Source organism: Bos mutus, chromosome 24 (assembly GCF_027580195.1).
Source record: "Bos mutus isolate GX-2022 chromosome 24, NWIPB_WYAK_1.1, whole genome shotgun sequence".
NCBI lineage: Eukaryota > Metazoa > Chordata > Mammalia > Artiodactyla > Bovidae > Bos > Bos mutus.
Window position 1 is genome coordinate 35,148,664 of NC_091640.1, and position 27,804 is coordinate 35,176,467.

At 36.4% G+C, this 27,804-nt stretch overlaps 1 protein-coding gene across 3 annotated transcripts in view; it reads left to right on the forward strand.

The window, feature by feature from the left end:
* The window catches only part of ROCK1 (Rho associated coiled-coil containing protein kinase 1), a 124,091-nt gene that overhangs the window by 38,409 nt on the left and 57,878 nt on the right, over positions 1–27,804 (forward strand). For all 3 annotated transcript variants that reach the window (XR_011462511.1, XM_005898887.2, XM_070361975.1), the window contains exons 3-8: positions 18,943–19,043; positions 19,567–19,704; positions 22,663–22,838; positions 23,632–23,716; positions 25,009–25,153; positions 25,465–25,603. Coding sequence is in view for 2 of the 3 variants with exons in the window: in XM_005898887.2 (XP_005898949.1) it covers positions 18,943–19,043; positions 19,567–19,704; positions 22,663–22,838; positions 23,632–23,716; positions 25,009–25,153; positions 25,465–25,603 (784 nt within the window). In the remaining variant the exon portion in view is untranslated. The remainder of the gene's footprint in view (positions 1–18,942; positions 19,044–19,566; positions 19,705–22,662; positions 22,839–23,631; positions 23,717–25,008; positions 25,154–25,464; positions 25,604–27,804) is intronic.

Here is a 27,804-nt window from a genome sequence, read left to right on the forward strand (position 1 = left end):
TTTTCTTTTTAAGATAGATGCTATCAAAATTCAAAACTTTTTCTCTTCAGAATTATATTGCTAAGAACATGAACAGGTAAACCACTGACTGGGAGAATATAGTTGCAAAGACAAGTGAAAGAGGAAAATAATCTTTTCAACAAATGGTGCTCATAAAACTGGATATCCATATGCGAGAGAGTGAAGTTGGACTTCTGTTTCACACCCCATACAAAATTAATTCAGAATATAAAACTGTGAAACTCTTAGGAAAAAATACAGGCATAAATTTTTATGACCTTGGATTACACCATTGTTTCTTATATATACACCTAAAGTACAGCGGCAGAAAAGAAATAAATAAATTGGGCATCATCAAAATTTAAAACTTTTGTGCTTCAAAACTACACTGTCAAGAAAGTGAAAAGACAACTTACAGAATAGGGGAAAATATTAACAAATCACATACAGTTTGTCCCCTACATATGGACCTTCAAATTGTGAACTTTCAAAGATGTGAACATGTGTTCCACGTGTCCAGTTGTATAGGTTAGTTCACATATCTGGCATTCGTTGTCACATGCGTGCACCCTCTTCAAGTGGTTGTGCTTTTGTGTAGTTACTGTACAGAACCCTGTACGTCCAGTACAATATCCTTATTTCAAGCTCAGCTTGTCTATAAGCAAGTGTAAAAGCAGCAGTAATGTAAGTGATACTACTGTACTTTTTAAGGTACAGTACTGTAAGATTTAAAGTGTTTTCTTTATTTTTTTATGCATTATTTGTGTGAGAAGTATTATAAACCTCTTACAGTGCAGTACTGTGTAGTGGATTGTTTTAGTTGGGTACCTTGAGCTTACTTTGCTAGACTTAAAACCAATCGGACTTATGAACATGCTCTTGGAATGGAACTCATTTGTATGTAAGGGTCTTACTGTACTTGATAAAGGATTGCTATCTAAAGTCTTACAACTCAATAATAAAAAGACAGCCCAATTTAAAAATGGGCAAAGGGTTTGGATAGATGTTTCTCCCCCTAAAAAATACACAGAAATGAAAAGTTGCTCAATGTGATTAGTCATTAGGAGGTTGCAAATTATGACCACAGTGAAATATCAGTACACACCTATTAGAAAAACTAAAATTTTAAAACTAACAGTATCAACTATATATGAAAATGCAGAACAGCTGAACTCTGACACATTGCTGGTTGGTTTGTAAAATGGTGAGCCACTTTGAAAACCAGTTTGGCCTTTTTCTTATAAAGTTATATATGCATTTATCACATAACCCAGGGATCCCACTGCTGGGTGTTTACATAAGAGAAATATAATATGTATGTATACACACAAAGACTTATGAGAATGTTTAAGGAGTCTTTGTCTATAATTGCTGTAAACTGGAAGCAACAGAAATGGACATCAGCTGGTAAATAGATAAATAAATTGTGATATACCATGTAATGGAAGATTCAAAAGTGAGAAAGAGTGAATTACTGATAAGTGCAACAACATTGATAAATCTCAGAAGCACTGTGGTAAGTGAAAAAAACCAGGAACCCTGCCCCCAAAAAGGCAGGTACAAAAGGGTACATACTGTGTGACTCCCATTTACATGACAATGTGACATTCACCTTCAACTCCTGAAGTTGTATTTATGTAATATTTCACAGAGAGTAATAGGTTTTCACAGGATAGTATTCTTCATATTGCTGAAATTAATTTATATGGATTTTTATAGTTTTCATTATTGGGTACATCAGAATTGTTTTCTGAATGTAAATGTTTTGTTTCGAATGACTTTTTGCTGACAGGTATCTCATGTAGTGATCTAAGAATATACCTGGAATATGGAATAAGATCTTTTTCTTTAGTAATTAAGCTCAAGTCTCAGTAAAGTATAACAACTTTAAGGTATCAGTTCAGTTCAGTTCAATTGCTCAGTCATGTCTGACTCTGCAATCCCATGAATTACAGCACGCCAGGCCTCCCTGTCCATCACCCACTCCCAGAGTTCACTCAAACTCATGTGCATTGAGTCGGTGATGCCATCCAGCCATCTCATCCTCTGTTGTCCCCTTCTCCTCCTGACCCCAATCCCTCCCAGCATCAGGGTCTTTTCCAATGAGTCAATTTTTCGCATGAGGTGGCCAAAGTATTGGAGTTCCAGCTTTAACATCAGTCCTTCTAAAGAACACCCAGGACTGATCTCCTTCAGGATGGACTGGTTGGATCTCCTTGCAGTCCAAGGGACTCTCAAGAGTCTTCTCCAACACCACAGTTCAAAAGCATCAATTCTTCGGCACCCAGCTTTCTTCACAGTCCAACTCTCACATCCATACATGACTACTGGAAAAACCATAGCCTTGACTAGACGGACCTTTGTTGGCAAAGTAATATCTCTGCTTTTTAACATGCTATCTAGGTTGGTCATAACTTTCCTTCCAAGGAGTAAGCGTCTTTTAATTTCATGGCTGCAGTTAGCATCTGCAGTGATTTTGGAGTCCCAAAAAATAAAGTCAGCCACTGTTTCCACTGTTTCCCCATCTATGTGCCATGAAGTGCTGGGACCAGATGTCATGATCTTTGCTTTCTGAACGTTGAGCTTTAAGCCTACTCTTCACTCTCCTCTTTCACTTTCATCAAGAGGCTTTTTAGTTATAGAGGCATGAAATATTTTAAACTTCAGTCCCGACTATATTATAGGCTCTATTTTCATCTTTTTGTGTTGAAGACTGTATGGGAACTGAAAGGGAAAAGATAACCTGTGACCATTTGACTGAATACCTAGTTAAATATAAAGATTTGTTTCTCTGGACTCTAAACTATAATATCTGAATAATGATGACTACAAAGAAAATATCAGCTTCACATAACTGATAAAGATTTTAAGGTGAACTTTTAGAGTAGGGGTTAGAAAGGTATCTGGATAAAATCAAATTATCTTGGTGGCAGTCACGTTTTTGAAGAAACATATTTTGGGGGAGGTATTTTTTGGGGCTCCAAAATCACTACAGATGGTGATTGCAGCCATGAAATTAAAAGACGCTTACTCCTTGGAAGGAAAGTTATGACCAACCTAGATAGCATATTGAAAAGCAGAGACATTACTTTGCCAGCAAAGGTCCGTCTAGTCAAGGCTATGGTTTTTCCAGTAGTCATGTATGGATGTGAGAGTTGGACTGTGAAGAAGGCTGGGTGCCGAAGAATTGATGCTTTTGAACTGTGGTGTTGGAGAAGACTCTTGAGAGTCCCTTGGACTGCAAGGAGATCCAACCAGTCCATTCTGAAGGAGATTAGCCCTGGGTGTTCTTTGGAAGGAATGATGCTAAAGCTGAAACTCTTTGGCCACCTCACGCAAAGAGTTGACTCATTGGAAAAGACTCTGATGCTGGGAGGGATTGGGGTCAGGAGGAGAAGGGGACAACAGAGGATGAGATGGCTGGATGGCATCACTGACTCAATGGGCGTGAGTTTGAGTGAACTCTGGGAGTTGGTGATGGACAGGGAGGCGTGGCGTGCTGCAGTTCATGGGGTCACGAAGAGTTGGACACGACTGAGCAACTGAACTGAACTGATGCAATGAAACGAGGAGGGGAAGATTTGAAAACAGTAATTTTTGGCTGTCTGTGTTTGTAAACCATTATAAATTTAACAGAGATTTTGGGGTACAAGATTCATAATTATATGAATCTTTTAGAAAATCATGCTTACTAAACAAATCTTATCAGTCTACAAGAACGTAATGGAGATCGTTGTATGTCTGAAAAAAAACCCATGAACCTGAAAGTAAAAATATGGTAGAGAATTTGTTTGGATTAAAAAAATAAACCCAGCAAGGGAAGTTTACAGCTATACAAGCTTATCTCAGGAAACAAGAAAAATCTCAAATAAACAACCTAACTTTATGCCTAAAGCAACTAGAGAAAGAAGAACAAACAAAACCCAAAGTTAGAATTAAAGAAACAAAGATCAGAGCAAAAATAAATAGAAACTAAAAAACAATAGAAAAGATCTGTGAAACTAAAAGTGGATTCTTTGAAAAGATAAACAAAATTGATAAACCTTTAGCTAGACTCATTAAGAAAAAAAGGGAGAGGGCCCAAATCAATCAGAAATGAAAAAGGAGAAGTTAAAACCAATACCACAGAAGTACAAAAAATCTTAAGAGATTACTGTGGGCTTTTCTGATAGCTCAGTTGGTAAAGAATCCACTTGCAATGTAGGAGACCCCAGTTTAATTCCTGGGTCGGGAAGATACCCTGCAGAAGGGATAGGCTACCCACTCCAGTATCCTTGGGCTTCCCTTGTAGCTCAGCTGGTAAAGAATGTGCCTGTAATGCAGGAGACCTGGGTTCGATCCCTGGGTTGGGAAGATCCCCTGGAGAAGGGAAAGGCTACCCACTCCAGTATTCTGGCCTAGAGTATTCTATGTACTGGATAGTCCGTATGGTCTCAAAAGAGTTGGACATGACTGAGTGACTTTCACTTTCACTTTTCATGAGCAACTGTACACCAGTAAAATGGACAACCCAGAAGAAATGGACAGATTCTTAGAAAGGCACAATCTGTGAAGACTGAACCAGGAAGAAATAGAAAATACAAATAGACCAGTTACCAGCACTGAAATTTAATCAGTAATTTTAAAACTCCCAGCAAACAAAAGTCCAGGACAAGGTGGCTTCACAGGTGAATTATGCCAAACATTTGGAGACCAGTTAATACCTATCCTTCTAAAACTATTCCAAAATTTTGCAGAGGAAGGAATACTTCCAAACTCATTCTGTGAGGCCACCATCACCCTGATACCAAAACCAGAGAAAGATATCACAGAAAAAGAAAATCATAGCCACTATCACTGACAAACGTAGATGCAATAACGCTCAGTGAAATACTAGCAAACCAATTCTAGCAATGAAGTAAAAGGATGATATACCATGATCAAGTGGGACTCATTCCAGGAATGCAAAGATATTGCAGTATCTGGAAATCAATCAGTGTGATACACCACATTAACAAATTGAAGAGTAAAATACATGATCATCTCAATAGATGTAGAGAAAACTTCTGATAAAATTCAGTATCCACTTGTAGTAAAAGCTCTTCAAAGTGAGCATAGAAGGAACATACCTCAACGTAATAAAGGCCATATATTACCAAACCTTAACATCATACTAAATGGTGTAAATCTGAATGCATTTCTTCTGAGATGAGTAACAAGACAAGGCTGCTCACTCTTGGCCATTTCTGGTCAACATAGTTTTGGAACTCATAGCCACGGCAGTCAGAGAAAAAAACTGGTAAAAGGAATCCAAATTGGAAAAAAGTAAAACTGTCACTGTTTGCAAATGACGTGCTATAGACATAGAAAATCCTGAAGATGCTACCAGAAAACTACTAGAATTCATCAATGAATTACGTTGCTGGATACAAAATTAATATGCAGAAATCTGTTGTATTTATACACTAAAAGTGAAATATAAGAAAAATTAAGGAAATACTCCAATATAGCATAGCATCAAAAAGAATAAAATACTTAGGGATAAACCTGCAGGCAAAGGACCTGATGAAAGTAATTGAAGATGACACAAGCAGAATGGAAAAATATATTGTGTTCTTGTATTGGAAGAATCAGTATTGTTAAAATGACCATCCTACCCAAGGCAGTTTATGGATCAGTAGTATTTTTCAGAGACCTAGTACAAAATATTTTTAACTTGTATGGAAGCACAAAAGACCCTGAATAGCCAAAGCAAGCTTGAGAAAGAACAGAGCTGGAGGAATCAAGCTCCTTGACTTCAGACTGTACTACAAAGTTATACTAATCAAAACAGTATGGTACTGGAATGAAACAGACATAGATCAGTGGAACAGTATAGAAAGCCCAGAAATAAACCTGTGCAATTATGGTAAATTAGTCTGCGACAAAGGAGGCAAGAATATACAATGGAGAAAAGACAATCTCTGCAGTAAGTGGTGCTGGGAAAATGGGACTGCATAACATTCTCTAATACCATATAAAAATAATAAACTGAAAATGAATTAAAGACCTAAATGTAAGACCAGATAGTATAAAATTCTTAGAGGAAAACATAGGCAGAACATTGTTTGACATAAATCACAGCAATAATTTATTTTTTGGATTTTTTGCTTCCTAGATTAGTGGAAATAAAAACAAAAATGAATAAAATGGGGCCTAATTAAACTTAAAAGCTTTTGCATGGCAAAGGAAACCATAAAACAAAAGGACAGCCACTGGACTGGGAGAAAATATTTGCAAACATTGCTAATAACAAGAGATAAATTTCCAAAAATATCAACAAACAACCCAATCAAAAATTGGACAGAAGACCTAAATAGACATTTCTCCAAAGGAGACATACAGTGGGCCAAAAAGCACATGAAAAGGTGCTCCACATCACTGATTATTAGAGAAATGCAAGAGGTATCCCCTTTCAAAAGGTTCTGTTATTGTATTAAATCACTGCACTAAAGGGTAAATTACATGCATCATTGTAAAAAGATGTTTTTATTTTTATTTTCTCAAGTTTTTATTTTTCCAAGTAATTATATTTAGGAACCTACTGTACAGTATTTTAATGGAGTTTATCTTTTCTTTAGTGGCTACTTAAATTCCTTTCCAAAACAACATTTCATGGATTATACACTTAATTAGATATGTATATATATGTAAACAGGCAGTGATGATCATCACAAAGTTTGTTCCTCTTTCCCCCATCTTAAAGTCTTAATATTTCATTACTCAGGCATGCTTCAAAATGTAAAATACTTATTTTTAAACTTGTTAAAATCATGATACTTTTCTGCTTATTAAATGATATATGCAGGGAAAATGAAATTGTCTCTACAGCTTGTACCAATGTAAAGATGAAAAAGTACTAGATGAAATTATGTGATGCTGGATGCTTGGGGCTGGTGCACTGGGACGGCCCAGAGGGATGGTATGGGGAGGGAGGAGGGAGGAGGGTTCGGGATGGGGAACACATGTATACCTGTGGCGGATTCATTTTGATATTTGGCAAAACTAATACAATTATGTAAAGTTTAAAAATAAAATAAAATTAGAGAAAAAAAAAAAAGAAATTATGTGTATAGTCTTCTAGTACAGAATGACTTTTTAATTTTTTTTTAAAGCAAGATAACAGGGCTAGAAACTGTAAAGCAAACATTGACAGATTTTGTCATTTCAAAACTTTATAAAGAAAGTTGGAAAAAATGACAACATATGTAAAAGAATTACATTCCTAATGTTTGAAGAAATCCTTGCAGTCCATAAGAAAAACAGAAACTGTAAAAATGGACAAAGTAATTGAAAATGTAGTATAAAGGAGAAAAAATTAAAACGACCAATGAGCAGTTAATAGATGAACAAATGCATTAATATTTCAAGAAACGTAGGTTAAAATAAGAACGCCCTTAACCCCTGGCAATCTGAGGAAGAAAGATAAAAATAATAATATCTAGGATTGGTGAGGTATACTGGAGAGAAGTTAGACAGGATATTTTAAAACTAATAATCTTCAGGAGCATAATCTAGTACTTAAAGAAATGTATCTGGCAAAATCAGGTCTGTAAATACTTTGGAATATCAATAGATTATATTGTCATTTGGGCAAAAAGTTAAAACAGCCCAAATAAAAATCAGTAGGACATTTCTGTCAGCTATCCATAGCTTGTTCAGTGAAAAAGCACATTGTAGAGTGTCTTTTTATGCTAGTGAGTATGGATAACACATTTTTAAATGAATACACATAGTCTGATGAATAAATGTGCCATGATTTTAAAAACTGTTTCTATAATAGGTGGTTCTCAGGTTCCTCCCAATTTTTCACTGTTTTAGGCTGTAATTAACATTTTTGTACATACAGCTTGGTATACTTGCTCTTCCTTTCTTTGGAGTGAATTCCAGGAATTTCTGAGTCAAAAGTTGCATCCAGTTTGCATTTTGATATATGTATTGCCAAAATTCAGTTTTATACCAGAAAGTGGTATAAAAGTTAGAATTTTTATAGTGGAGCCATAAAATTGAATATAGTATGCAGTCTAACTTAGGGTATTACATGATCTTGTTTGAAGTTATTACAAGTAAAATATTACTAAATCAGATTTTCATATACAAATGTTAAATATTCTCTTTAGTTTTAAAATAAATTATTTATCTTGGAATAAACTCATGGAAAAGTTGCAAAAATAGTACAGAGTATCCTGAAGCTGCCCTTCATCCAGCTTTCTGTAATGTTAGCATCTTTTATAGCCGTGGTACATTGACAAAACTAAGAAATTAAAGTTGGTATATTACTATTAACTGCATACTTAGATATCAGTTTTTGCACTAATCTTTTTTTTTTGGTTCCAGAATCCAGTCTAGCATATATCATTGTATTTAGTTGCCATTTTTCCATAGTCGTCTCCAGTCTGTCAGAATTCTCAAGCTTTCCTTGTTTATTTTTATGACCTTGACAGTTTTGAAGATTATTGATAAAGTATCTTGCAAAACTTTCCTCAGTTTAGTTTTTTCCAATGTTTTCTCATGGTTCCACAGGGGTTTTGGGTTTTGAGGATGAGTACCACAGAGATGACACGTGCTTCTTATCACATTGTATTTGGTATATATGATATCATCGTGATTCACTAGTGATAATATTAATCTTTATCACTGGTTTTAAGATAGTGTCTGCCAGGCTTCTCCCTTGGAAAGTTACTATTTTTCCTTTCCATACTTGATTCTTTGGAATCTGATCACCAGTCCAGCAGATACTCAGTGCGGAGGAGGATCAATAAGCTACATCTCCAGACTCAGAAGACTACATACTATCTTACAGAGCAAGTGTTTTTGATTTTGACAAGCTCTAATTTATCATTTCTTTCTCCTATGGATTGTGCTTTTGGTGTTGCTTGTAAAAATCATTGCCAAACCCAAGATTGATTTTTTAAAAAACTACTTTATTGAGATATAATTTATGTACTGAAGATTGATCTGTTTAAAGTATACGGTTCATTGGTTTTTGTCTGCATTTATAAGGTTGTGCAGTCATTACTTCAGTTACATTTTGAACATTTTATCATCTCATAAAGAAACCCCATACCCATTAGCAGTAACTTACCATTACTCTCCAAGTTCCCCAACCCTAGGGAATGCCTGTATAGATTTGCCAATATGGACATTTCCTATAGCTGGAATCATACCGTATGTAATCCTTTATGACAGAATTTTTAGACTTAGCATGATCTCTTCAGGGTTCATCTATGTTGTAGCATGTATTTCATTCTTTCAGATTGCCAAATAATACCCCATTTATAGATAATGCCACATTTTATCTCTCCATACATTGGGATTGTTTTCTGCTTTTTGGATATTATGAATAAATGCTGCTGTGAATGTGCACAAGTTTTTATGTGGGCATATGTTTTCATTTCTCTTGGGTAGATGCCTGAAAGTGGAATTCTCAAGTCATATAATTCTGTTTAACATTTTGAGAAACCCAAGATTGATTTTTTGAGTATATACTTTTATTATTTTGGAGTAAATGTTTGTGCCTGAACATATAGGTTTTCTCTGAACAGATAAGAGCAGTGAGTGATTGTGGCCATTTGTAAATAATATCATTATGTTTCAGTAAGTATCTATTGAGCACATGCATACATCAAGGACATATTCATGAATGAAGTGTGGTCTCCACCCTTCAGGAAATGATAATAAACAATCTAACAGAAGAAATACAAACAATTCCAGGCCATGTTGACAGATGAAACAATAGAGAAATAGCAGCGTCCCAGAGGAGGAAGGCAGGGTGCAATGGTAAAGAATCTGCCTGCCAGTGCAGGAGACGCAGGAGACACAGATTCCATCCCTGGGTCAGAAAGATCCCCTGGAGTAGGATATGTTAGCCTGGCAAATTCCATGGACAGAGGAGCCTGTTGGGCCACACAACAGTCCATGGCGTTGCAAAGTGTTGGGGACAGACACACAAACACACACACACACATACAGCCGTGAAGTTGCAAAGAGTTGGGAAGGAGGACACACATGCATGTGTGCAGTAGGCAACCTATCAGATTAAGGAGATCAGGAATGGCTGAGGAGGAGATGGATAAAGAATTAGATCTTGGTAGTGACTTGCTCAAAACACACACACACCAGACACACACACACACACACACACAACAGATTGAGGGGATCAGGAATGGCTGAAGAGGAGATGGATAAAGAATTAGATCTTGCTTGGTAGTGAGTTGCTCAAATAAAGTGGGGCTAGTCATTTTAGATGGGTGATCAACATCTGCAAAGGACTGGAGATGTGAAGCATCATCTCTGTGTGGGAAATTGCAAGTAACTGAGAGCATTGTTGAGGAGAATATCTAGAAATAAAAGATTGGAGAACAGTATCTAACAGCCATCTTATGCTATGTTGAGGAATTTAGGATTTGGTTTTGATTTTTGTTGATCTGTTTCTCAAACCAGATTACTCCTCACGTGTGTTTACACCTGTGTGCACACTGGCCCATCTTCCTGGAGCTTGAATCCTATTTGAACATTTGGGCATAGAATAATTTATTATTAACTGTTATATTGAAACAAAATCAGGATTTAGGGAGTTGAGTCTTACATTGCAGATTTTCTAGATATGTTTTAGATCATTTTAGAGCTTATTAGAACTGGTTGACTACTTAGAAGTTTGCAAGGCGTACTGGATTTCTTTATGCAATGAGTGGCAGTATATTGGACAAATAGTGCATTGTACACAGTTTTTATTGCCATACTTTATTCTGACATTTTCTTAAAACATTTTTTAAATAATTAGGGATGTCTTACAATCTATAGTGGTACGTAAAATATGATTCACTTTATAATTGAGGACCCTAAACTAGGCAAAATATATCTTCTTCTCATTAGAAAGCAACAGAATCATAGAAAACTTGAAGTAAATGGAAAATGTGAAGAATAAAATAATCTCTAATCCCACCATACTTGGAAACTACTGCAGTTATAATTTGGGTATAGTCCCTTCTGGCTTTTTTCTGTATATATATATATATATACACACACACATATATACACACATATATACATATATATATACACCAGTATGTATTTATGTTTTTAGAAAATTCAGTTCATATACCACATGCCGTTTAATCTCTGCTCAACATCATATGTTGAACAGCATTCTATGTAATTATTATTCAGTAACAGAATTTAAATGTTTTGTAATACTCTATTGTACATATATATATTCCTAGAAGTAACATTTATTGCGTATAAAGTATGATTTTTAAAAAAAGACTAAAGAAAAACCATCTGTTTGCTTTCTAGAAAGTTAGAGTCTGTATGTGATTGAAATATTTAATTTTTCATAACCCTGAAACTATAAATTTTCAATCTTTCTGCACTCATCTTTTGACGTTTAGAGATGATTAGCTAATTCGTGGCCTGTCAAAACTTACGGTCGTTTCTTGTGACTCAGTTTGCCCATTTCATCCTCGCTACCCATGCTTCTCTGAATTCATGCTGCTGCTGCTAAGTCGCTTCAGTTGTGTCCAACTCTGTGCTACCCCATAGACGGCAGCCCACCAGGCTCCCCTGTCCCTGGGATTCTTCAGGCAAGAATACTGAAGTGGGTTGCCATTTCCTTCTCCAATACATGCATGCACGCTAAATCGCTTCAGTCGTGTCCGACTCTGTGTGACCCTATGGACAGAAGCCCACCAGACTTCTCTGTCCACAGGATTCTCTAGGCAAGAATACTGGAGTGGGTTGCCATTTCCTTCTCCACTCTGAATTCATACTTCTCTGAATTTTAACTTTCTGCCAGCATTACCTGGCTCAACACAGTTGACGATCACAAATTGTTAAAAGGATCTGCTGGTCACACATTCCTGCTTATTGGTCTTGGAAGTAATAAGGGCTTAGCAATTTTATAATTTTGCTTGTATTAAAGTTCATGAGAAACAGATAAATGTTTACTTTGGGGAAAATGGGCTTGGGAGTTCTAAGAATTCTTCAGTTTTAAGTACAGTTACTGGGATAGGGTTCACTCAGTGGTGGTATTTGAGAAAAGAGTTGAAGTAGTTGAGAGGGTTAGCCATGTGGATGTTTAAGGATAGAAAATGGCATACAGAGGAACAGCCAATGCAAAGGCCATAAGAAGCATACCTGGCATGTTTGGACAGCAGGAAGGAAGCCATTGCAGCTGGAGAGGGTTAAGCAAGGGAGAGAATAGTAGGATGATGTCAGAGAATGAAGGAAATGGGGAGCGTAGGTCATGTAGAGTCTTGTAGGCCATCGTAAGATTTTTGACTTTTGCTCTGGGTAAGATGGCAAGACATTAGAGAGTTCTGAGCAGAGGAGTGACATGATCTGACTTGTGTTGTAACAGTACTGCCCCTAAGAACAGACTATTGAGAGACAGGGATAGACACCAGAAATCAGTTAAGAAATGATTGCAGTTTAGAGGCAATTGCAGTAGTCCAAAGAAGACATGATGGTGACTTGGTCCAGCATGGTAGCAGTGTAGAGGGTGAGAAGTTATCAGGTTCCAGATATATTTCAAAAGCAGAGTCAGCCAGATAGGATGTGGAGTATAAGATAAAACAGGAGTCAAGAATGCCCCTAGGTTTTTGCCCCAAGCAAAACTGACCCATCAGCTGACATATTGAAATCCTAGGTAGAGGTTTGAAGTGCGAATACGTCTGTTCAACTAAGTGGATATATTGTATAAGCAATTGAATATATAAATCTTAAGTTTCAGAGAGAGGGGTCTGAACTGGAGGAAAAAAACTGGGAGTTGTTGACATGTCAGTGCTTTTTAAAAGTCCACCGAATAAGTGAGTGTAAACAGAGAAGAATGCATCATGAAAGACTGAGCCTTGAGAAGATTTAGTGTTAAGAAATCTGGTAGAAGAGGAGGAACCAGCAAAAGCAGCTGAGAAGAAATAATTTGATGTTGGAAAAAATTACCCTTAGTACTGTTGTAGGAATGTAGTACCCTGGAAGTCGAGTAAGAATAACCGGGGTCATCAGACTGTCAGAAGCTACTGATATATCAAGATGAAGACTGGGAATTTAGCAACACAGTGGTCACCTGTGACTTGCAGTTTTGTTCTGGCTTTTTTTGTTTTTGTTTTTTTTTTATTTTGACCATACTGCACCGCTTGTGGGATCTCAGTTCCCCAACTAGGGATTGAACCTGGGCCCTGGCAGTGTAAGCATTGAATCCTAGCTTCTAGACCACCAGGGAACCCCCTGACCAGCAATTTTGATAGAAAGGTAGTGGCCAAAGACTACCCCAAAAGGATTTTAGAGCCGATTAGAAGGATTTGGACATGGAGTACAGACAGATTTTGAGGAATTTTGCCATAGTGGGGTTGAGTAATGGGGCAGTAGCTAGTGAGAGAAATGGAGTCAGGAGGTTTGTTTAAGATGGGAATGAAAATGGCATGATATGATCCTGTTAGGAAGGCGAAAGCTAGTGACACAGCAGAAAGAGGGGAGAATGGCTGGAGCAGTGTCCTCGAGCTAGTGAGGATGACATCACTGGTCGAGGGATTGGTGAGAGAGCAGTTTTCTCAGTAAAAGTGAAGAGACTAAATATATGAGGGCACATGCTGGTGGTTGAATATGAATATATAATATAAATATATTGATTTAATGGTAAATCTATGACAGTTCTCTTTTCATTGTTTCAGGGTAGTAGCCAACACAGTCATTAGCAATGAACAAGAAGCAGTGGGAGGTTTGAAAAGAGAAAAGAAAATGTGAATTATTATCTCTAGTAGAGTGGAATAGTGAATATACTAAAAAATGTATGATTGCCAAGCAGAATTAAGGGCATGCTTTATGTTTGCGATTATGGAGTTAAAGTGGGATCTGTCAGTATGATTTTATGTATTTATCCAGACATATTCAACTACATGGGTGCTGACATCGAGTTAGCTATAGAGTTAGATTTAGCTGAAATTATGGTTTTGCCAAACTATAATGAGGCAGAAAAGAGCCAGGGTGTTAAAGTTGTATGCAAGCGAGTAATTGTAATGCTTGATTGTGTAATTTAAGCTGGGTAGATAAGAAAGAGAACCTTTCAGTGCAGTGAGATACAGTAAAAACCACATAGAGTCAGTGGGTTGGGAGATCTTGGTGAGCTGGGGATTGTTGGGGTTGAGTTGTTGGATGGAGTGAGCAGGAAAGTTGAGGGAGTGCTTAGAGAGTGTAGGATGTGAAATGAAGGGAGGACTGTAATTACCGGTATTGATAAGATCTAGTATGTGGAAATGAGCAGCTGAGATAAAGTGGAGGACAAGATCAGAAGTTAAAGGTATTGAGAGGGCAGGTTATTAGAAGTATCATCTGTGGGTGTATTAAAATCCTGAAGAATTAGGAAAATACTGGAGAGAAGGTTAGTAAACCAGAAACCAGAATTATCTAGCAGTGAGATGTGATGAGCTGGGGGTGAGTAGATTACAGTGACAGTAAGAGGTAGTGGGAGATATAACCTTTTAAACATGAAAAGCAAAACTGGGTGAGTGTGAAGAGATGGCAGTGGGGTTCACCTGTTCCGTCTGCATCCAGGGCCACTGGAGGGTGAGCACGTGGAGGGTAAAGAGCACCACTGTAGAGCTGGTGGGGGGGTGGAGTTGGGGAGCTGGGTTTCCATTGGAGCCAGGGTTGGTAAGCTACAGCCCACAGGCCAAATCTGGTGCACTATCTGTTTTGGGATGGCTTATGAGCTATGAATGGTTTTTATATTTTTAAAAATAATGTATAGAACAGCAAAAGATTAGTAGTATTTCATGATACATGAAAATTATATGGATTTCAGTGTCCATAAGTAAAGTTTTATTGTGACATAGCTATGCTTATTCTTTTCTGTATTGTTTGTGATTACTTTTCTGCTACAGCACAAGTTGGAAAGTTGAGTAGTTGTGACGGAAATCGTACACGGCCTCTTTACTGCTTCACACCATTGCTCAGCACACTAAATGACAGTGCTGCAGTTAGAACTCAGTAGCATTCCATGTGTATCACCATACCTCAGCATTTTATTTTTTCCCCATTGTTAGTGCATGCCCATCATGTCAGAACAGAAAAGGAAAAGGGAACTTAAGTGTTCTTATTTTGCACCACAGTGAAGTGTGGATTATTTCTTCAAGTTGGAGGGTGAAGCGTTGTGTTACTACTCAGTGACACTGTGGCTGTGCTGAAAGGGTGCAGTGGGCATTGACAGGAGTGAATCAGCACTCACCATAACGTTCCCAACTCCCAGGAAAGTAACAGGAAAAAAAGCCCAGAAAATTTAAAAGAGAATATCCCATCACAGCAGAATTTTCTTTACAAAATGAAGGAAGAAAATGATGTTACGACCTTATGTAAGTTTACAAGTGGCTTATTTGTTAGCCACACAGAGAAAGCTGCTTGCTGATTGTGAGTGTTTGCAGCAGCAGAGCAAATATGTATAGAGAGAATAACTTCCTTAAGACTATTAGCTTCTTGGCAAGAACAGTAGTTGCTCAAAGCATCAAGACTGTTGGGAGCAGCAGCAGTAGTCAATTTAAAAGCAAGATAATTTTGAGTGATTTTCCTTGACTCTTATTTATTTGAGCGATCAATGCTGAGTTTGAAGTGACTAAAGGATTAACCTCTGTGTATAGTCTGCATAGAACAAGTACAGGCAAGATAGTTGAGGAAACACTAAGTTGAGGAAACACTAAGTACAACTTGAAGTGGGGTCTGCTGAGATGTGTGACAAGGGATGGTAGTTAAAATTATGTATGGTGCAGAAAATGGCTTAGTTAAACTAACAGATCTTGTGAAAACACAAGACGTTTAAAGCCTGTAGTTTGTATTGTACATCATCAAGTACTTTTTGGAAAGTATTTGGATCTATCATGTGTTACTGAACCACAGTATCAGTGGTAAACCTCATTCAGTCTCATGGACTTACGCATTAACAATTCTGTACATTTTTGACAGTAATTGAAGCTGAATATTTCCATTTATCTTTGCATGCAGCAAATCAATGTCTTAGCAGTGGTAACATTTCATTGTGATTGTTTATGGATTTGTGTCCCCCCAAATCTGTCTGTTGAATCCCTGCTGCTGCTGCTAAGTCGCTTTAGTCGTGTCTGACTCTGTGCGACCCCATAGATGGCAGCCCGCCAGGCTCCCCCATCCATGGGATCTTCCAGGCAAGAGTACTGGAGTGGGATGCCACTGCCGAATCCCTAGCCCCTTGGTAGAACTGTATTTGGAGATAAGGCCAAACAAGAGGCAGTTCAGGTTGAATGAGATCATAAAGGTGGGACTCTGATAAAATGGAATTGGTGACAGGGTTAGTGTCCTCACCTGCACAACACACAAGATGTCCTGTGAGCACACAGAGATGCTGGATGCCAGCAAGCCAGAAAGAAATCTCACCAGAAACCAAACTCCCTGGCCCCTGATCTTGGCCTTTGAGTCTCTAGAACCAGGAGAAAATCAATGTCTGTTTAAGCCACTCAGGCTGTGTTATTTTACATGGTAGTAAGAACTGACGGAGAAGGCAGTGGCACCCCACTCCAGTACTCTTGCCTGGAAAATCCACAGACGGAGGAGCCTGGTAGGCTGCAGTCCATGGGGTCGCTAGAGTCGGATGCGACTGAGCAACTTCACTTTCACTTTTCACTTTCATGCATTGGAGAAGGAAATGGCAACCCACTCCAGTGTTCTTGCCTGGAGAATCCCAGGGATGGGGGAGCCTGGTGGGCTGCTGTCTATGGGGTCGCACAGAGTTGGACAACAACTGAAGTGACTTAGCAGCAGCAGGAAGAACTGACCAAAATGAATATTTTTCTTGATGAAGAGAACCACTCCCAACTGTCATTGAATTACCATTGAACACTGACTTTGGACATTAGTTTTTGCTTTAACTTAAAATTACAAGGCAAAACAGCACTTCTTTGCAAAACTGAAATGTAATGAAGTCATTTTGACAACTAATATTGTCTGAATCACAAGTAGCTTTGTAACTTGTGCTGTCAGAAATTAAAAGAAGCAGCGAAATCTCTATTTCCACATAAATTTGCAGCAGACATGTTTGGGGGCCCAAAACTACAGAATTAATATCCTGTTTATGGCTCTAAACCTGGTATAACCAGAGCCAGGGATCTTTCTCAACTCTATAGGCTATCATATAACTCATTATCTGGTTCATGACTCATTATCTGGTTCATGACTTCCTTATTTCTCATCTAGAGTATTATAGTACTCTTAAAATTCTACTCCTCCCCACCCCCCAGCCTTGCCTTTATTGAGTTTATCTTTTACATAGTCGCTGGAGTAGCTGAAATGTAAATTTGACTATATTGTTTCTATGCCTCTTTCTTTTCATGGCTTCCTGCACAGAGTGGTGGTTTTCAGGTAGGACTCTTCAGGGCTGCTGTAGAGAGGTGTACAAAGCAATTCCTCTGCCACCCACCGTCACGATCCTCGTGAAACAGAGCACTTTTATCTGTTTTCATATTGTATTGCTTTTAAACTTTAATGTGAAAAATATTTTTTGTTGATGAAATAATAATTTTACAGCTTTTGGCCTATAGGTAAAGTTCAAGCTCCTTATTAATGAGATTGGTACTCTCCAGCCTCTCTTTTCAAGTCCTTCCCACAGACTTGATGCCCCAGCAATGCAAACAGTTCTGCTGTGCCTTTGCTTATATTTGCCCATCTGCCTGTTAGTCTCTCTTTTCTTTTTCCCAGCTAGCTAACTGCTACTCTTTTTTTTTCATTCTTAAGACTTGTTTCAGGTTCTGACACCTCCAGAAAGCCTTTCCTCGCTATCTCCCGCTCAGGCAGGCTTAGGTTAGGTGTCATCCTTGTAATTCCACAAACTCTGTGCTTGTGCTTTATTTCCCTTTTTTGCATTTTTTGGTATTATTATTTGTTTGTTTCTGTTTCATTTGAAATCCATAAAAGCAGAGATTATGTTTTTAAAGTTACATTTCTATATTTACAGTGGTTACTATAGAGACTGCATGGTTAACACAAATGTTTCTGCAGTAAATTGATTATTGTTTATATCTTGCTGATGCATTTGCAATAGATAGGTGATCTAAAATTAAATGTACTTATATAATTCCTATGTGAAAGTTTACTCTTTGTTGCATGTGTTTATAGGCCATAAGGTATATAAACACAAGTTTAAATTATGCATTTCAAAAGAAAGACATTATATGCAGCTTTTATTAGTAACTAGAACTTAAGTTTAACAGCTGCCCTGTATTTTGTACAACTCTGAAATGTGAAGCTTTTCCATGTAATCTCATGCCAATGTTGACCCATGTGGATTAAAATAGCCCTATTTTAATCTATGACCAAATTAGGAATTAGAATATCTACCCAGTGGGGATTTTAAATTATTGTAGTTTGTAGTGTGACAGGTTTATATAAATAATTGCAGATTCCCACTGTGTGTTTTAAGTTAGTCTTCATTCAAATAGAGAAATATAATAAATATGTGATTCTTTAGCATGTTTATTTTACCTTTGATATTTTATATTATATCTTTTTAAAAGGATTATCAAAACTGACTTGATAGAAAGATTTAATTAATCTAAAATATCTACCTGTGGCCCCTTGGTTCAAAGTTGATATATACTTAAATACCAGGAACTAATTAACTAATTATCCTCAGTCTACGTGTAGTATAATGTTTGTTTTTTTAAAAAACATTCTGGTCAGATTTTAATGTAATTATTTAACAGCTAGAGTGAAGTCATTTCAGAATTTGTTGAAAACAATTCTCAGCACATTGAGCATTTCTCTCTTTTACAACTTCATATTTTACCTGTATCAAATAACTTTTAATGCACATCTTTGTTTTTTGTTGTTTCTCAAGAACTTGAATGTTAAATAAGCAGTTTTAGTTATACTGTTTCAGTGATTTAAAATTATAAACTTTTTCTTTTCATACAGATAAAGACACAATAAATAAAATTAGAGATTTACGAATGAAAGCTGAAGATTATGAAGTAGTGAAGGTGATTGGTAGAGGTGCATTTGGAGAAGTTCAATTGGTAGGTTATTTTAATGAGATTTTAAAATCTTTTTAAAATTAAAAAATCCACTTGTTTGTTTAACATATGATGTTTTGGAAAACTATTGATTTTATAAAAGTCTTGCTCTAAATTGCTCTAGACTTTCTTGCCTACCAATATGAAAGCCTAGAGTCTCATTCAGCAGTAGTGTGAAATATTTTCCCCAAGCATTCAAGGGTAGAGAAGAAGTTTCAAGCATCAAAAGAGAAGACTTTACTCCTGATACTACTCCATCTAAAATGCTGTGGCATAATAATAAGTTTTTAAACAGAAAGTAGCATCCATAGCAGAGTGGAGAAGGGGAAGGATGCCATAATACAGGGAATAAAGTTTTTTTTCCTAACATTACTTATGGTATTTAAAGCCTTAACATGATCTTACTGGGGTAATTCAGAAGAGATGTTAAAACAGCCACACAGTAATGTTAGATTATTTAGTAAATTGTTTGTGAAACACTGATCTTTACATGTTAATGAAAGGTTCATTATTTTACATTTCAAAGGTGAGGCATAAATCCACCAGGAAGGTGTACGCTATGAAGCTCCTCAGCAAATTTGAAATGATTAAGAGATCTGATTCTGCTTTTTTCTGGGAAGAAAGGGACATCATGGCTTTTGCTAACAGTCCTTGGGTTGTTCAGGTATGCTTTTGCTGTTGTTTCATTGTTGTTGTACTGGTTTGTAACTTGACATATCTGAGAAGCTGACTTTGGTTTTTAGTGAACAGCAAGAGAGAATTTATTGGCAGTTATAAAAGTATCTAATACATCATTTTTAAAATCATAAAATTTAATGTTATTGAATCATCTCTGGGAAGGAAGTAAATATTTGTCTCTCATTTTATGGAATGGAAGAAAATGGGAGAAAGGAAGGAAAAAAAGTTAAGCTAGGCCTCCAAATAATATTGTATTGGCTTCAGGTTTTTCACTGGAAGGAAAAATACATCAGAAAGTTAGTAATTGTAGGTCCTGATCTTGATTGCCACAGGTCTACCTGAAGTTGTGGCCCGGTTATTTCTATCTTTGAGCCTGAGTTTCATTGCTCAAAAATGTGAAAGTTGGCTTAGATTGGTTATTTTAAACTGAATAGGTACCTCATTTGGAGTCATGGGAGCAAGGAGTTATTTGGGTAGGTTATAATTCTGGGTTTTCTATTGCTGCTTCAATTAGAGCAGCTGCATGTTTTATGTGTCTTATATATTGGGGTTCTTATTAAGATTTCATGTGAGGGGGATAAGATCTTCTGGTTTAAAAAATGGAGTAAAACTACTAAGCTAGATCATTTCTGAATTCCTAGCATGAATTCTGTAGCTTCTTTATTTATACTATGTAATAAAAACTGTCCTAAGCATAATAGTAATTGGTATAAGAAGAATATGAAATATGTTTAAGATTTGCATAATAAGGCTTTTTATACTTAAAGTGTTTGTTCTTGTTTGTATCAGCTATATAGAGTAGGGTCTCTCAGTCTCGGTATTGTTGACATTTTCAGCCACGTGAGGGCTTCCCTAGTAGCTCAGTTGGTAAAGAATCTTCCTGCAATGTAGGAGACCCAGATTCGAGCCCTGGGTCAGGAAGATCCCCTGGAGAAGGGAATGGCAACCCACTCCAGTACTCTTGCTTGGAGAATTCCATAGACAGAGGACTTGGCGGGCTACAGTCCACAGGATCGCAAAGTCAGACATGACTGTGCGAGTAACTTTCCTTTTCCTTTCAGCCATGTGATGTTTTGCTGCTGGGGGCTATCCTGTGCCTTATAGGGTTTGTAACAGGATCCCTGACTTCTGCCCAGGTCCTCCCAGTAGCAGCCGTCTCCACTCCACACACCAGCTATTAGCAACTAAAATTGTGTTCAGACATTGTGGTGTGTTGGGGAGAGTGGGTTGCTGGGGGCTGTGGGACACCAACAGTTTGCCTTTCTGGTTGGGAACCACTGATACGAGGAATGTTCAACGTTGTGTAAAAAGTTAAAAACATGACATAAATATTTAAGGTTAAATTTACAACTTGTGAGTTTGAAGCTTTGTTTTTCTTGATACATTGTCTGTAAATAGGGAAAACTGCCACCAGATCAGCAATGTTTCTTTAATTATGGTGTCCGAGTGATTCACTGTACATGTTAACCTGGGATAGCCATGAGACACCACTTAGTTTCTTATCCTTCCCTCTAAGTATATATTTTGTAATTAAAGTTACTAAGTGAAAGTGAAAATCGCTCAGTCATGTCCGACTCTTTGCAACCCCATGTACTGTAGCCCGCCAGGCTCCTCTGTCCATAGAACTCTCCAGGCCAGAATACTGGAGTGGGTAGCCATTTCCTTCTCCAGGGGATCAAACCAGGGTCTTCTGCATTGCAGGCAAATTCTTTACCAGCTGAGCTACCAGGGAAGCCCATAAGTTACTAAATCCATAACTAAAATAACTAAAGTTACTAAATCCATAGCTAAAATCGTTACACGCTGTTGAAAAAAACGAAATAACAAAAAGAATTTAAAGATATAACTGCCTAGGTAAATTAGTTATAATTTATAATTTTTCTCTAGGGCTTATTTCATTTATTTTAGTTCTATTCTAATCTTCTCATGTTTACTTAAAATGTCCTTTTGTAGAGAATTCCCTGGTGGTCCAGTGGTTTGGATTTGGGGTTTTCAGTGCCCTGGACCCCAGTTCGATCCCTATATCAGGGGACTAAGATCCTACAAGCTGCACGTCATGGCCAAAAAAGGAAAAAAAAAAAAGTTCTTTTGTAAATTTGCTCTCCTTTTAACTTTAACCCTGGTCATATAATATATTTATGCCTGATATTGTTGCCAATTTCATATTGATGGACCTTCCCCTTCCTGCTTTGACTCTGTTGCCCTCTCCCTGCTTCTCTGTTGGCTGCTCCTCCTACTGACTGCTGTTGTTTACTGAGCACCTGTTGTAGTAAGTGCTTTCAGTATTTGCTGATCTCTTTTTAACAACCCAGAAAGGCAGTTAGTCCCCATTAGCTACATCCTCAATTTATAGATTAAATTTGTGCTTTTGTTCATTGAACATTCATTAAATACTTGCCAACTGCCAGGCATCTAGATGCAGACTGCAGCAAGTTTAAAAGTCACATATGGTATAGTCCCAGTACAGAAGTCACAGGTAATTTGAGAGGCTATGTAATTGCCTTGTCACACAGCTAGTCAGAGACAATTAAAACTAAAGCCTAATTTATTAGACTACTGGAAAATTGTGATATCAATATAAATTTAACATTAAACCCCACTATGCACAATTTAAATTAGAACTACAGTATATCTTTGCTTAGAAGAATTGTATATCCTTTATTGAAAGTTATAATTTTTTTAAATTCTCAGTATAAGAAATTCAATTAGTATAGAAAATGTAGAGAAAAAAGTCTCCAGCTCCTCAGAAATAACCAGTTAATAATTCCTTGGCATATGCGAAGTTCTTTGTGCTATTTATGTTTGTATTTATTTCCTTTTTAAAAACAGTGCTTACAACTACTGCATTTGATTATTTTAATTATACTAGTGTTTTTGACAATTCTTAAATGAAGCAGTTTTGTTTAACCTTAATAAATTTCTTTGTTCTTCTGTATTTGTGTAGCTGTTTTATGCATTCCAAGATGATCGTTATCTCTACATGGTAATGGAATACATGCCTGGTGGAGATCTTGTAAATTTAATGAGCAACTATGACGTGCCTGAAAAATGGGCCCGATTCTATACTGCAGAAGTAGTTCTTGCATTGGATGCAATCCATTCCATGGGTTTTATCCATAGGTAAAGATAAAAATGTTTAAAATTTCTCATTTGTCGAAGAGAGAAGCTAAAAATAAGTACTTTATTTGGTTAACACGTCCCACTCTGAGTCCACCTATTCTTCCATATGACATAAGTGGTATTTCAGGATTTAAAACTTTAAAATTTGTAGTTCTGACATTTCAATTTAGTGTTGATATAAATGTACTCTTTAATATTTCTTAATGATAAAGCTTTTATATAGTGTCCTGAAAAGTAGAATGTATAAGCTATTTTTTTAAGATATCTTCCAGGGTATTAAATGCTTTAAATTTTTACATTCAAATTAATTTGCTTTTGATTAGTGAATAGATCATACTTATTTGTTAGAAGGGTAGTTTCATTTGTTCTACAAACACCAATTGAATTCTCTGTGCAATTGCTGTGCTCAATGTCAGGGATACAAAAATGGAAGTGACTTAAGACCCTCTTCTAGGGTTATTTATGTATTTATCTATCTTGTGTGTTTTAGTTACTTTTTATGTTTGAATGTTACATTTTTTATGGTTATTCTCTCTCAAATGACTTGATTTTCCTCTTGGAAGAATCAAACTCTGCTTCAAAGGGAATATTATATGTCTTCTTCTGAGACATAACACATGAGAGAATGTCCCTGATGAAGTTCAGTTTATAGATGTGGAAAGAGAGTGCATATAGTTTAAAGGTGGTCTTACCTAAACTGAGTGAGGATATTGGACCTAAAATCATTGCCTCATATAATTTTTATCAATTTATGACCTGTTTCAGAGATACTCTATTTTTTTTCCCTCCTCAGAGATGTGAAGCCTGATAACATGCTGCTGGATAAATCTGGACATTTGAAGTTAGCAGATTTTGGTACTTGTATGAAGATGAATAAGGTTAAATAATTAGATTTTAATTTAGTTTTGCTAATTCAAGATCGATACTGTTTACAAAATGTTTTAAGAATTTAAGAATTACTAACCATATCTGGACGTGTACAGAATCAATGTGCCCTGTCTTATTTGTTGGACTAAAATGCCATGGTTTCACTGTTGCGTTAGTAACTTGTGAGTACTTTATTTTTCCCCTCTCTGTTTAGGGGAAGTGTGGATTGCCAGATTTACTGAATTTTTTAAAATAACTCTGTAATGTCCGCTATTTTAACTAGAAATGGGCTTAGTTTAAATGGCACTAAATACTAATGCCAATGTTAAAATGCGACCTTCATAAAAACTGGATTTCAGTAATACATGTATTTTTTAGTGTTTTACTTAGCCTTCTATTAAACATGAAAAGATCTTACTACTTATTTTGGGAGTCAGTCATAAAAGATATCCATGCTCACTGTTTATATAATAACATGTACACGGCTGAAGTAGCAAGTATGCTGCTTTATTTTCAGTTGAAACAGTTTATATTCTTTGAAACTTATCATAGAAGAATAACCAGAAAGTTGTATTTATTTCCAAAGGAAACTTAACTGGTTAGGAGGAAAGCCCTATGTGAGAACTTTTGTGTAAACATTGATCATTCTCTTGCATTAATACCAGCTACAGTAAGTAACAGGTATATATAGTTTTGTTTTTATTTTGGAGAGAAGTTTAAAATGTGTGGTAAACAGAGATCAGTGGGCTTAACACTATTACACCCTTTCTCCATGCATGTGACTTCCTATTTTATATGTGTACGGTCACTTCTTACATGTGTTTTTCTCTATTTCAAGTATAGTTAAATTGAATGACTATTTTAGTAAAAAACAATTAAATCACCTTTTATGTATTAATGTTATCAAGAGATTTGTTGTCAGTTTCTCAACATATTTGCCTTGACTTATATACTTGTTCTCTGCAGTTGAGATCTTACTGTTTCAACTGGGGGAATAATAAATGGTCTAAAAATAAAAGAATAATAAGTGGAAAATAATAAATTAATAAATTTACTATGTCTTTCTAGTGAAAGTTATTACAAAGTAAAGGTATCTGTAAACATATACACACATGAATATATTATGTACATAATATGTATATAGGATTAAGCTATTTATTACTTTTTGTCAAGTTTGCATTAGGTTTTAATATGACCTTTTTATAAAGACTTAGAGTTCTACAGGTTATATTAAGAAAACACTTGTGTTGAATAATTGACACTTTACATTTATATCCTAATTGAAAATTTGACCTCTGTTTAGGAAGGCATGGTACGATGTGATACAGCAGTTGGAACACCTGATTATATTTCTCCTGAAGTATTAAAATCTCAAGGTGGCGATGGTTATTATGGACGAGAATGTGACTGGTGGTCAGTTGGGGTATTTTTATATGAAATGCTTGTAGGTAAGTAAAGGAGAATTTTATGTACCTCTAACAGTTGTTCATCTCCATACTTAGACTTGGCTTCTTCTGATAAAATATTACATTAAGTTAGCAATGTTGATTTTGTTAGTAGAAAACAGATTGATCCAAGCTGTGATCCAAACACACATACTTTGTGTGTTTTGACAAACTTGATGTGTTACTTCTTTTGGTGTATGTTTTTAGTTTATGCATAGTTAATTATCATTAAGCAGTAACATTGACTTTTCCTTGGAAGCTTATTTCTCTAAATGTATCTTAATTTGTTTTTGTTTTCCCTGTCAATTTGTCAGGTGATACACCATTTTATGCAGATTCTCTGGTTGGAACTTACAGTAAGATTATGAACCATAAAAATTCTCTTACCTTCCCTGATGATAATGACATATCAAAAGAAGCAAAAAATCTTATTTGTGCCTTCCTTACTGACAGGTAAATAATTTTAACATGGAACACTATTCAAGGAAACTTCGATTTTGCTGCTCAGTTTTTAAGGTCTATTTCTGAGCTCCTTTATTTATACTATTGAAATAAAAATGTTACCATTCTTCAAGTCATTCATGACAGTGAAACCTGCTATAATTTTCTGATTTTTCTGGATCTCAATTACCTTACCTAAGAAATTGGGATAGTAAAAGATTCTTTTCTGATGACTAGATCAGATTGTAATTTTTTTCATTGTTAAAATTTTAACTTAAATATAAAGATGATAGTATATTTTATTGAGTCTGGTTTTGTTGTTGTTGTTCTTTTGGCCGTGCTGCACGGCTTGTGGACTCTTAGTTCCCCAACCAGGGATTGAACCCAGGCAGTGAAAAGGAATTCCCTGAGGGTTTTATTTTTTTTTTTAGAAACATGTTAAAATCTCAAAAATTAGAGTGCATCTTAAGATCAATGGCATGTACTAATTTAATTGAGGGCATTTTTTTCTCCTAGTGATAGAAAAATGATGATGCATCTTCCAGTTGATGCCATTTAATACTATATTGTGTAGTTGAAATTTGTTGAGGGGCTAGAACTTAAATGTTCTTGCGACCAGCTGAAACAGGAAAAGTAAATATGTGAAGTGATTGATTAGCTTGTTGGGGGAATCCTTTCAGTGTATATATTTGAATAGAAAATTGTCACATTGTAAGCTAAATATCTTAAAATTTTATTTGCCAGTTATACCTCAGTAAAGCTGGGGAAAAGATTTAATTATATCTGGCATATACTTTTTGAAATTAAGGAGATAGTGCAGAGCTATACAAAAAAAAAAATAGTATTTCCTACCTCCTTCCTTCATTAACATGGTCTTCTAGTTTAAACAAGCATTTTTTACAAATGTAAATGCACGTAAATGTCTTAGAAACAGAAATGGCATGTTACATATATATATATATCTCCTTGTCTTTTACTTCTAAAGTTTAAATATGAACCAGATGACTTACTAAGATTACATTTAAGGTTTAAGGTTGTATATGGTTAATGTAAGTACAAGAGGGGCTTTGTACCTTTAAATATATTTCAATTTTGGATTCACTTTAATTGAAGTTAATTTATCCTCCTTCAGTATGTCCTTTAGAACCTGAAACATGATAGTTTTTGAAATTTCTATGTTTTAATATAAGCACTATATAAATGTAGTCTAATATAAAAACCATGCTGGGGTATAGAATTGAACAAGGGGCACAGCCTCTTCTCCACTGTGTCCTAGCCCTTTGTGGGAAGCAGACAAGCAAATGAGATGCTTACTGTACAGAGATAAGTACTCTCAAGTATCATGTGCCAAAGAACCATGGAGAGTTTCCCTAATCCAGTCTGAGAGAGTCAGTGAAAGTTATTAAAAGTGTCTCATTATATCTAAAGCAGTTTGTCTTTCAACTCATGAAAAAGTTTGAGATTTTTGTTGTTTACAAGTGCTCTACTAAAGCACATGGTGCTGAGTTCCTCTTTCCAGTTCAGCTAAAGGCACATTTTAAAATGTTTTTTTTCTGTGCCTACCAAAGAGGCCAAGGATCAGCAGCTTGTCCCGTTCAGTTCAGTTCAGTCGCTGAGTCGTGTCCGACTCTGCAACCCCATGAACTGTAGCACGCCAGGCCTCCCTGTCCATCACCAACTCCCAGAGTCCACCCAAACCCATGTCCATTGAGTCAGTGCTGCCATCCAACCATCTCATCTTCTGTCGTCCCCTTCTCCTCCTGCCCTCAATCTTTCCCAGCATCAGGGTCTTTTCAAATGAGTCACCTCTTCGCATCAGGTGGCCAAAGTATTGGAGTTTCAGCTTCAACATCAGTCCTTCCAATGAACACCCAGGACTGATCTCCTTTAGGATGGACTGGTTGGATCTCCTTGCAGTCCAAGGGACTCTCAAGAGTCTTCTCCAACACCACAGTTCAAAAGCATCAATTCTTCGGCACTCAGCTTTCTTTATAGTTCAACTCTCACATCCATACATACCACTGGAAAAACCATAGCCTCGACTAGCTGGACTTTTGTTGACAAAGTAATATCTCTGCTTTTGAATATGCTATCTAGGTTGGTCATAACTTGCCTTCCAAGGAGTAAGCGTCTTTTAATTTCATGGCTGCAGTCACCATCTGCAGTGATTTTGAAGCCCAAAAAAATAAAGTCAGCCACTGTTTCCACTGTTT